Here is an 11,709-nt window from a genome sequence, read left to right as displayed (position 1 = left end):
GATATTAAAAATAAACTTTTCAATATATATATATTTGGGAGGAAAGTTTTAAATAAAAATACACTAAAATGTTAAAAGTATCAAAAAGTCATTATTTTAGTGGCCTCAGAAAATGCCCTTCTATTTTAGGATATAAAATATTAGAATGCATCTTGTAATCATTACATAGCATAGCAATTAGGAAGATATGACAAGAGTCAAGATTCTGAGGAAGTTATGAAGATATGACAAGATTGTTATGAGGTAGTTATGACTAAGAAATGATATAAGAAATGCACTTTTTGGGTTTATATATATAAGGGAATTTTTTTTGATGGAAAAACTCAAAATTAAAAAAAAAACCATTTTTGGACCCTCCTTATGGGCGTGGTGATGCAACTTGCATTCTATTTTGGGTATAAAATATTAGAATGCACCTTGCAATCATTAGATATCATAGAAGTTAGAAAGATATGACAAGATTGTTATGAGGTAATTATGACTAAGAAATGATATAAAAATTTCACTTTTTGGGTTTATATATATATAAGGAAAGTTTTTGTGATGAAAAAACTCAAAAAATGAAAATTTTGAAAAAGTCAAATTTTGGGCCCCCTTTATGGCTGACGAAAAGTGAGAACTTGGGAATGGTGATGCAACTTGCATCTAAACTTTAATGGGTTAAAATATTCCAAAACTATAGACTATAAAAGTACTAAAAGCTAGTGAGAGAATGGATAAAATGTAGATCGTAGGACCTAAAAAGTCTATAAAAAATAGGGGAATCATTTGCTTTATCTCCCACTATGGGGTCAAAATTAGCATTTTTAATCAAAAGATTACTAAAAATTTGGATTTCTTACAGGGCCCATTTCATAGTCCAAATTTTTCCTAATGTGTATTCCATCCTCAAACAGAAATCTACAATCAATTGGCCTTTGATGTTCTCAAATCATACTACCATGACAAGCAATCGAAATTGGAACAATATCTTCCTTTGGTCCTAAATGATACTCACTCATTGACTATTGGACGCATGCCGTATGAGGTAGCATTTGGCGGTTATCATCTCTGTTGATGAGACAGGTGTCACCATCTCTTGAGGCCAATTCTCTTGAGGCCAATAAAACCACCGAGACATTCTCAGAAATCATGGAGTTAGTTAAGGAGCACCTTGCCACCAAGGCTAAGGAAGCATATACCCAACAAGCCAACAAATCCAGGCAAGATGTCAACTTTAAGGAAGAGGATTGGGTATATCTTCGCATCATGAAACAATGGCTAAAGCAAGCATATACCCAACAAGCCAACAAATCCAGGCAAGATGTCAACTTTAAGGAAGAGGATTGGGTATATCTTAGCATCATGAAACAATGGCTAAAGCAAGTGGAAAATCATTGTCCCAAACTATCATTCAGAAGTTTCAGCCCATTTCCAGTCATTCAGAGGTTAAGTTATGTGTCTTTAAAGTAAAAGTTGTCAGAAAGTTGGACTATGCACAATGTCTCTCATGTTTCTTGGTGGAAGCCATATGTAGGTCCATAATTCAGAATATATCAGAAGAGAAAGAACCAAAATATGATTGACAAAGCTTAAGTTATAGGCAAGAATAACTTCTCCTCCATAGATGGAAGCATGGATCCGGTCGATGAATACGACAGTTCTACATGAAGTTTAAAGACCGTGGAACCCATGACGCAGTTTGGCTGGATCGATCAAGAGTTATTTCAAGAGTACCCCTACTTGTTGGCAGACAACTTGGAAGCCCTGAACCTACCACCAAGTTAAGTAGGAGGGATGGTCACATGCACCCTACACTGGGGTACAGAATGACACATTGGCATGATCATCAGTGCAACATTTGTATAGAAATAGAACCTTTTCTAGGATTTTTTATCGTACGTCATGACCCCATTTTGAGCCCTTAGTCCAGGGACAGTCAGGCACAAGCTACATAGGTTAGTCTCTCTGAGCTTTAGAGGTCAGTCTATTGTTAGTCCTCTTAACCCACTTGGAGAATGTGTTAGTTAGTGCATGTAGAAGTCAGCCCTAGCATTAGGTCAGGCATGAGCAGGCATGTAGAAGTGTTTTGGTATGTCCGTGGGCTTATTTGGCATGTACAAGGGCTAAGCTTACCCTTCAACAACCTCAGTGACTAGCCGACCAGCATGGGAGTGGGTCTATACCCAGTCGCCCAGCATCTGTTGATGTAGGCTCACAACATGTGGGGTATAATACTCCAGGTGGCAAGGACATAACAGGTTGGACAACGTTATAAAAATCATATTTTCCCATGCGCAACAATTAGTAGCATTTAATTCTTTTTATTGGGTAATTTGTGTCCATGGTGAATTGGCCGACAACCCTATGCTGGCTAGCTAGTATAGCAAGGAGACATATCAATATAGGCGCATCAATTCTCATTCAATCATTCAAGTATTCTCAACAAAGCATACTCACTTTGCACCATCCAAGCACTCTAGGCTACTAATAAAGAAGATACTCTTCACATTCAGCCAGCATATGTGCAGTTCTCTTGCTATGTGGACTTGCATTAGTGGCCAAGGAGAGTCTTTAGCAGAGCCTTGCGATAGCTAGATACTCAATTGATGCACAGTCTTCCTTGTTCTTACATTGGGCATTCATATCATACAACATTTCTCCAAAGAATAATATAAGCAAATACTCCTGCTTGGAGGGGTCCCTTTCAGTGGGTATTGTGACCCAATATTGTGTCATCTTCCACATTCTCATTCTCTCTCTCTCTCTCTCTCTCTCTCTCTCTCTCTCTCTCTCTCTCTCTCTCTCTCTCTCTCTAAAGTTGATGATAAGTATTCTCACCACATAAAGGTATAAACAAGGGTGATGCTGATGTTACTGAGAAGAGAAGGATACTTGTGTAAGAAGTTTGATTGATCAATGGAAAGATAATATATTGGTTTCTATTGAAAATCCAAAGGCATGTATAGAGATGATAAAGAGTGAGTTGAATGCAGCCTACTGTAACAAAATTTGGAGGGTAAGCTGGAGCAAGGTACTTGGGAGAAGAGGTGGAAATTGCTATGGGGTCTGAGAATACCTTCGAAATCCCAAACCTTTCTGTGGAGAGTATGCATGTGGGCTTTCCCTCTGAGCTGCAAGTTGGTTAATAGACACTTTACCTCATGGGTTTGTCATCCTAGGTGTGGATCAGTAGTAGAGGATGGTAAACATGCTTTTTGGGGATGTTTTTCCATCAGGGGGTTGTGGAGAAAGATAGACAATTGGGTGTTTGCTAACATAGCTCTAAGGGGTTCTTGGGGGGACTGGTTAATGGGAAAATTGATTGAAGCAGAGGGGACAATTGGTATGATTTTCAGCATGGTTAGATATACTTGTTTGTGGGAAATATAGATTTCTAGGAACTATCTGGTATTTTCAAAAGGGTTTAAGGTAGTGAGACTCGATGCTATTGAGTTATGTATAGTTGTGTACACTATTGTTGGTATGTATACTATGTGAATAAAATGAATAATAACACATTTGTGGAGTTGGTGCAGTCATAACAAAGTGGAATAGGATGAGCCACTCATAAGATGTTGGGATAGTTGTGCACATACTAGGGGAACCTAACAAATTCATTGCTTTGCGTGTGTATGTAGGGAAGGATGTGAAGGAGTTGGGGACATATAATAATGGGAGAGTTGGCTTGCCAAAGTTGGGCCTAAAATACAGAGGTGGTATTTGAAGGAGAAACAACTAGTCCATACATTCTTTGCATTGATAGAGAACCCAACTGGATAGAGGCCTGTTGTGAAGATATGAAACAAGGAGGCTATGGAGGAGCAGAGCCCCAAGGGCTTCACCACTGGGCTTGGCATACCATATCAGATGGGATCAATCGTCTTTTGTCTGGCAAGATGAGAGGTGGGACCAGATTTGTGGGTTGTTAATAGTGAAGAGTTATACTAGTGTTGTTTTTGTTCGGATCTGAACTATACATGTGGCATATGTAAAAGGTGGACTGTTGCATATGTGGCTCGATAGTTTACTAATATAATAAGAAGAGAACACATTTTTATTAGATACTAATTGTCATTTAATGTGGGTTGCTGGCAAAAGCATAATAAGTTGGAGACTATGCCCTTATGGGGACAAGATCCATGGAGACTATAGGAACTCATCAAATACAGGGGAATGGTCAATGCGAGAAATGTGGACTATGTCGTACTCCGGCTGGCTATGGGCACCTCGTGTGGACCACTCGTCTCTGAGAGGATCGTGGGTGGAGTGTGCCGAGTCGTGACAAAGTGATCGGATGAAGGGCGTGGACGTGCGAACCTCGTCGTCGTATTCGCAGACATGGTTATAAAAGCAGTCGATGTAATGGTCCGTCTACACTCTGAGTGGATTTGAGTTATAGCCATGGATACGTCTCTCACGCACAAGCGCTTGCTCGCGTTCGTTTTAATCTGCGGCTTGGCTTGCGAGGTCGCTTTGGCGAAGGGGCAGTATGGATCGAACAAAGAGGATCCGCACAAGGGTTATAAGGACACAGACAGCTCGCCCAAGGGGGACAAGCAGTCTCCCAAAAAGGCAGCACCGTACAAGAAGCCAAGCGTAGTTGCCCTTGCGGTGGAAGGAGTAGTGTCGTGCCAAGATTGCAAATATGTGGGAACCAGATCGCTCGCGTACGCAAAGCCCCTAGCTGGTAAGTAATTAATATCTTAATAATGCAAGTGTGCTTGCTTCAAAGTCTAAACCAGAAAGACGAACTTGATACGGCCTGTATATCTTTCACAACATGATGATACCCTCCGCAGGAGCCAAGGTGAAGCTCGCATGCCAAGCCGGCCTCCGCTACCAGAAGTTCTTCTACTCCACAGCTCTCACCGACTCTCATGGCTACTTCTTGCTGCGCGTCCCCCGCTTCGACTTCAAGCAGTTCCTGCCTCTGATCAAGAACTGCAAGGTCTACTTGGTCTCCTCCCCAGACAAGAAGTGCAGCACTTGCACCAACATCAACTATGGCAAATCCGGAGCCCCTCTCCGCCTGGAAAAGTCATACCCCGATAAGCTCCTCTACTCTGTGGGACCTTTTGCCTTCGCTCCTGCCCGCCCATGCAAGACACCTCCTCCTGTGTACCCCCCACCTTCCCCACCCGCTTACAAGTCCCCTTCTCCTCCTCCTCCTGTGTACACCTCTCCCCCGGTGTACCCCCCACCTTCACCACCCGCTTACAAGTCCCCTTCTCCTGTGACGTACCCCCCACCTCCCTCACCCTCCCCTCCTCCCCCGGTTTACAAATCTCCTTCCCCAGTGTACAAGTCCCCTCCCGTCTACCCCCCGCCACCTTCCTCGCCCGCTTACAAGTCCCCTTCACCGCCCCCCCACCACTACTAGAGGTCCATAAATTCATAGTCGACGCGCCTAAAATGGTAGGCGCCCTAGTTTTCTAAGGAATAAACCACCACTACAATTTCGGGTGGAGTAACAACATTTTCCCTTAAGCATGCCAGCAGCAACCACAGTATTCTCTCCCCTCTGCCCTCTCTCTCTCATGTTGACTTCGAGGCGCGGACTACTACACTTAGGTGGCAGCAGTGATTGCATGTTCTATTTGCACTCACTCTTGCCGAAAGGCTACGTCAATGTGCTTTGGAAAGAGAAAAACAACATTTGTATGGCCTTGTCAAGTGTCTAAATCCACAATAAACTACGTCACTACAAGACAAATGCATGTTCTATTTGCACTCACTCTTGCCGAAAGGCTACGTCAATGTGCTTTGGAAAGAGAAAAACAACATTTGTATGGCCTTGTCAAGTGTCTAAATCCACAATAAACTACGTCACTACAAGACAAAGTGTCTAAATCCACAATAAACTACGTCACTACAAGACAATGCTGCCATACACGCGTTTCATACACGCGATAAATTACGAGCGCGTGTATGGTCACGCATGTATTTGAATAGAATCGGGCGCGTGTATTTTGACATTTAAATTCGCGTGTATATTTACATTTATCAACGCGTGTATAAGCGCGTTTATATACACGCAATAATACACGCATCAATACACGCTGCCATACACGCATTAATACACGCTTGGTAAAAAAAAACTGAAGAAAAAATGAATTCTTTTACAAAATTAAGAACCATTTTCTTTAAACCATCTCATAGTACATTACAGTATACATCATTACACAATCCCACTACATGCATTTACAACAATGAAATATATTCAAAAATAAATCATGCATATGAGATGATAATTAAAAGACAACACATACAATAGAAATGTCATCAATTTAGAACGATACAGTGACGGATTGGTTAGGGTTCGATCTCATCTTCAATAAGATCCATCCTTGCCAAACGATCAACATCAATATCCATTTGATCAATTTGTAAGGCTACGATTAAATTTATTCCACTATCGATATTCTGTACTCCATTGATAATGGTATCGATGTCCTGATCATCCTCATCAACATCACCATCATCCTCAATGGTAGGGTCATTCTCATGATCATGAGAAATGGCACGCTCATCCTCATTATCATGATCATCTCTTATTTCTTGATCATCGATCACAACATCTTCATTGGCATGTTCGACATCATCTTCATTGCGGCTTGTTACATCCTCCATATGCTCCATATCAGTGAATGTATTATACATCACTTTGGAACGTGGTGCAATAGGGATGATGTACCACCATTTAATGTCATGCACCATTGGTAGATAGATAACCTACTCAAATACACATACTACAGTAATTAATTAGCATATCAAAAGTCAAGGGGTAAGCGAGCTTAGATATATATGTACATGAAACACATTAGTAAAAAAATGCATACCTGCTCACATTGTTGTGGCAATACGAGCGTATCTTTCTTTGTTTGCCAAAACTTTGTAGAGTCAATAGTTACATAGCCACTTGCATGGCGTTTTATCGTTGCATCAGGCCCTTTTTCCACCACGTTCATTTGCCATTTGACATCCAAAACATACACAAAGAAGCGACGAAAGTCAAGCCTAAATATATCTTGGATTATGCCACAATAATCATCTATTTTTCCATTAGCTTCCTCAAAGCTACTAATGACACCGCAATCTTGTGTATTCCTCTTTTCATCAATTCTTTGTGTTCGAAAATGCTTGCCTTCACACCATATAGCATTGAACATAGTGCACTGAACCAAAATAGAAGCAATATTTGTGTAAGCAATGTGAATAAATATTAAAAGCAAATCACTTACAACTAATGCAAAACATTAGTTCTATGTACCTTTAACATGCATCCTCGTGCATACTCCCATTCTTCCGCCGTGATATGCAGCCCCTCGTCGCTCTCTTCTCTCTCCATTTCCTCATGCAACCAATCAACATGGATATCATTCGGAAGTGTTTCTAGATGCTTAGGGTACGCCTTACGAGAGCCATGTTATCTCCGAAAGAGAGCTCTTTCTGCTTGCCTTTTTGTCTTTGCATCCTCATATCTTGTAACCCATCTACTCATCACATCACTATTAAGGATGCAAGTGAAATTGAGATCATCAATCAATGTTCTGTCAATTACTTTACTCTGTCCTTTTCCTTGAGGCACAATAGAGGTCATCCTCAAGTCCTCTTCATTGCTCCATAGTCGTGGCAAAGAGCTGTCCGCCTGACCAAGAAATTCTGAAATATATACAAGAGACTCTTGTATCAACCAACCCTCGGCCATGCTTCCTTCAGGCCTTGCACTTTGCCTCACAAAGTCTTTTAAGGTCTTCATGAAGCACTCTAGGAAGAACATCCAACGTGCATGCACAGTACCACATAAAGCGATTTCGTCCACTAAATGCACAATGAGATGTAGTTGACTTGTGAGAATGGTTCGCGGAAAAGTCTCCTCTACCAAACAAACCACCTCCACTGCCATAACACGCGCATCATCCAACGTGGCTGGATCAATTGCTTTGGAACTAACATATCTAAAAAATAAATAAATAGTACGTTATACCTCATGCACGTTCATTTTGCAGGGTATAATGAAGGGTGATCTGACATGGGTTTTACATACCTCACAAGCTCGCCCATCTTATAAATACATTTTTTCAAACTCTTATTTGCACAATGGTCGATGCTAGTAGGTAGTATGAACTGCGCCCATAAGAGCACATGTATGTATGGTTTATGGCATTACAAAATTTAATTTCAACGTACAAGACTTGGAAAACACTTACTTGAAGCATCTTGTGCCAATCGTGGGACTTCAACCCATATAGTTGCTCAACACCTCTTTTCTTAGTGGTTGTAAAGGCTCCCTTCAATGATCTCATGCATCCAGTGGGAGTACGCAAAGTGGTGATGGCCTGCTTTACCTGCTTCTCCTCTTTCTTTGATATAATCCATGGTACAGGCGGAAGACGAACGTGCCCACCCACCTCTCGTGGCCAAGCTTGACGCATACGTCCTGCGACCCGCAAGTCCTCACGCACGCTAACATTGTCTCGTTTACCAATAATATGTTCCCAAATACCAGATCCCACATTCTTGAAGATGTGCATGGGATCAAGAAGATGGTTGATCTTAAGATGGGTCCAATATGGTAGCCGAAAAAAAATGGAGTACCTACACAAGGGATTGCTCTATGTGACCTTTAATTCAATTAGAGACTAAACAAGGTTGAAAAAACATTACTATACCTGTTCATGCTATCTGGAGGAAGAATATTTGTAGACTCCCAAATACGCTTCCAATCTTTTGCACGAAGTGTTTGTGGAGGAATGTTACTCTTACTAGCAACATATTTAGGATGATCTGAGGGGAGAAATCGATGATGATTATCGAATACGGTCTTACACAAACCGTTAGCATACTCATGTACTAACGAAGGGCCACAAACAGGACATGCATGTTTACCCGATGTTTTCAAACCTGTTAAAATATAAATAAAAGTTAGAATAATAAAGTCAATATGTATAATTAATATATATAGCCAATAGTATTAGAGTAGGGAGGTAATTAGAATTCTTACCAGAACAATCGCTGTATCCTGGAAAGTCATGCATTGTCCACATCAACACTGCTTTTAACTCGAAGTGTCGAGAGGAGGGAGGCCTACTAATGTCCACCACCGCAACACCTCTCCATAGTTCCTCCAACTCATCAATCAACGGTTCAAGATAAACATCCATATGCTTGACTTTATGTTTCCTTGGAATTAGAAGGGATAACATAAGATGTCCCTTCTTGATCGCCATTGATGGTGGAAGGTTGTAATTCACCAACACAACTGGCCACACGCTGCATGCGGTGCTTTTGAAACCAAATGGATTCACTCCATCCATACCTAGGCCAAGTCTCAAGTTTCTGGGCTCTGTTTTAAAGCTGGGCCACTCATCTTCAATATGCTTATAAGCAGGAGTGTCTACGGGAATTCTCCACATGCCATCATCCGATCGATGTGAGGAATGCCATGACATGAGCTCTGCTATGGATTTGCACTTGAACATGTGTTTGATGCGAGGAATTATAGGAAAGTGTCGCAAGACTTTACGAGGTACATCAAAACTCTTCATATCTGTTCTATACCTTGCTTCACCACAAGTGGGACAATGTCGAGCCTCCTTATGTGTCCCACGAAAGAGAATGCAATCATTGACGCATGCATCCATGTATGCGATCATAATCCAATCCTCCAAGAGATGTCACATAGCGCCTCGCTATGTCTCTTGAGGTGGGTAGTCTATTTTCCTTTGGAAGCATGTTTGATAATAGCCTGCATCCAATATCATCAATTATAATTAGTCTTAAATCCTAAACCTTAAACCACTAATTCAAATTTGTAAGTTAGAATACTTACTTCAATAATGCGTCAAGACTTGCATTGCTCCATCCATAAACTGTTTGTATATTGAGTAGTCAAGTGAAGCACGTAAAATAGATAATGTGCACTCTTCAAAAACCGGTGTCGATGAAGCCTTGTAAAGATGCTCTTGTTCCATATCATCGTCGTCCATACCTTTGGGATCATCCTTAAAAAGATTCTGTACCATATCATCAAACACTTCCTCTTCCACAACTTCGTGGGGTGCAGGGCTATTGTCATCCCTTTCCCACTCATCTCTGACAATAGATCCCGAAGCTCCAGCATCATCTCGTCGACGCTTTGCGTGCTCTCGTCGCGCGTAGGGCACCATGTTAGGGTGTGGTACTGCATCTTGCTTCAATTAGAGTTTATATATTACAACTCTATTAATTTAATTTGGATACCATGAGTCATTTGAATACCATCAATTTACATCTACTCACCTCTAAACCTGTTTGATTCCATTCTCCATACATAGAGATGTGATTCAAGGTAATTCGACGTGCTCGTACAATGCATCCTTGACATCGATTACACATACATTTGATCCGTTGTCCCAACCACACATCACGATTACGATGACGCATTGTCTCATCTTCCCCAGAACTGCTTGAGGAGGTTGATGACATCCTATGTACAAACCAAAAAACACAAAATCATAATATGTTTTTAATGAAAGTATAAAAAAATCGCATGTATTAACGCGGCTATTTCTAAAAAATTACGTGTATTAACGTGGCTATTTCCTAAAAATCGCGTGTATTAACGCGGGTAATTCCTGCAAAACGCGTGTATAAACGTAGCTAAATTATCATACACGTGAACATACATGCGTTTATAAACGCGACGATCTGTTTAAACTAAAAATAGCCTGCCTTCCCCAAATAAAGATTTTGAACTAACATAGATCTATTCTTTTTCGTTTTCGCCTCTTCCAACAGAAACGAAACCTAAGTGCAAGGAGGGAGTAGAGAAGGAGCACACATGGGAGGAAGCCGACCCAGAAAGAAGACTCACTTTTTTAGAGGTGAGTCAGTTTGTCCTTTGCCTTGTTTCCTTCCTCAGATTTGTTTATGCTATTTTCTCTTTGCTTTTTGGGTTTGTATCCGTCCTTTTGCTTCTGTGCACACGATTTTGGGTGAACGATTCTGACAGGGGCGAAAGTGGGCCTTTTATAAGGATACATTGTCGGAGGTCGGTCCCTTTCAAAAATAATTTTGCGCAGGTCGCGTGTAGAAACGCGTGTAAAAGCGCGTGTATCATGTCTGCACAGTCTGTTCACGTGGATATACACGCATTTCTGGACGGGTGTATACACGCATTTTTTGACGGGTGTATACACGCGTTTCTGGACGGATGTATACACGAGACTGCGTTTCCTGTTTCTATGGTTTGCAGGCTGATAGGTGACTTGAATGATGATATTTGTGTGAGTCAAGAGACAGCCTATGATGTACATGAGGATTATTTTTGCAGGTTCTTTATGGATATTCCAGGTTCTTCATCCGATCCATTTACGTACAGCAATTGGCTGATGGAGATGCTAAATCATTTTGGGCGCCATCCTGGTCCAGTTGAGCTTACAGAGTACATGTATGCCCATCCCCCTCCTTCCATGCCTGGTGTCTATACCCCTACCGTGAGTATCCCCAGGGCACTCTCATGCCGTCTATGCCTACGAGTCCGACGAGATGGCATGCAACTTCTCCTCTTCCACGTCCATCGAGGAGACATACCTCATCCCAGACACACTCATGCACACCCTCACAGCCACCATCACGTGCTCCCTCAGAGCCATCGTCACATCAAGGCTCACAACCACCGTCACGTAGACAATCCCCTAGTCGTGACTCCACCCGCAGCAGTAGGACGAGTGGGAGTGGAGGATG

General features: G+C 41.6%; 1 protein-coding gene across 1 annotated transcript; it reads left to right on the top strand.

Annotated features, from left to right (window-relative positions):
• The first annotated feature begins 4,370 nt into the window (after positions 1-4,370).
• Positions 4,371-5,610, top strand: LOC147602626 (uncharacterized). Its single transcript, XM_086797811.1, has 2 exons — positions 4,371-4,669; positions 4,782-5,610. Exons 1-2 carry the CDS (start codon positions 4,384-4,386, stop codon positions 5,360-5,362), a joined length of 867 nt encoding a protein of 288 aa, XP_086653937.1. The 5' UTR covers positions 4,371-4,383; the 3' UTR covers positions 5,363-5,610.
• The last annotated feature ends 6,099 nt before the right edge of the window (positions 5,611-11,709 follow it).

This window comes from Cibotium barometz, unplaced genomic scaffold (assembly GCF_041138505.1).
Source record: "Cibotium barometz isolate CiBa-2024 unplaced genomic scaffold, ASM4113850v1 ctg368, whole genome shotgun sequence".
In the NCBI taxonomy this organism is placed as follows: Eukaryota; Viridiplantae; Streptophyta; class Polypodiopsida; order Cyatheales; family Cibotiaceae; genus Cibotium; species Cibotium barometz.
Note: the sequence above shows the minus strand (reverse complement) of the source record. Positions and strands in the feature narration are given on the sequence as shown.

Excerpts from the sequence above, each read along its gene's own strand:
- LOC147602626 (XM_086797811.1), top strand. The coding sequence starts at position 4,384 with ATGGATACGTCTCTCACGCACAAGCGCTTGCTCGCGTTCGTTTTAATC. Across the intron at positions 4,670-4,781 it reads GTACGCAAAGCCCCTAGCTG|GAGCCAAGGTGAAGCTCGCA; the intron begins GTAAGTAATTAA and ends TACCCTCCGCAG.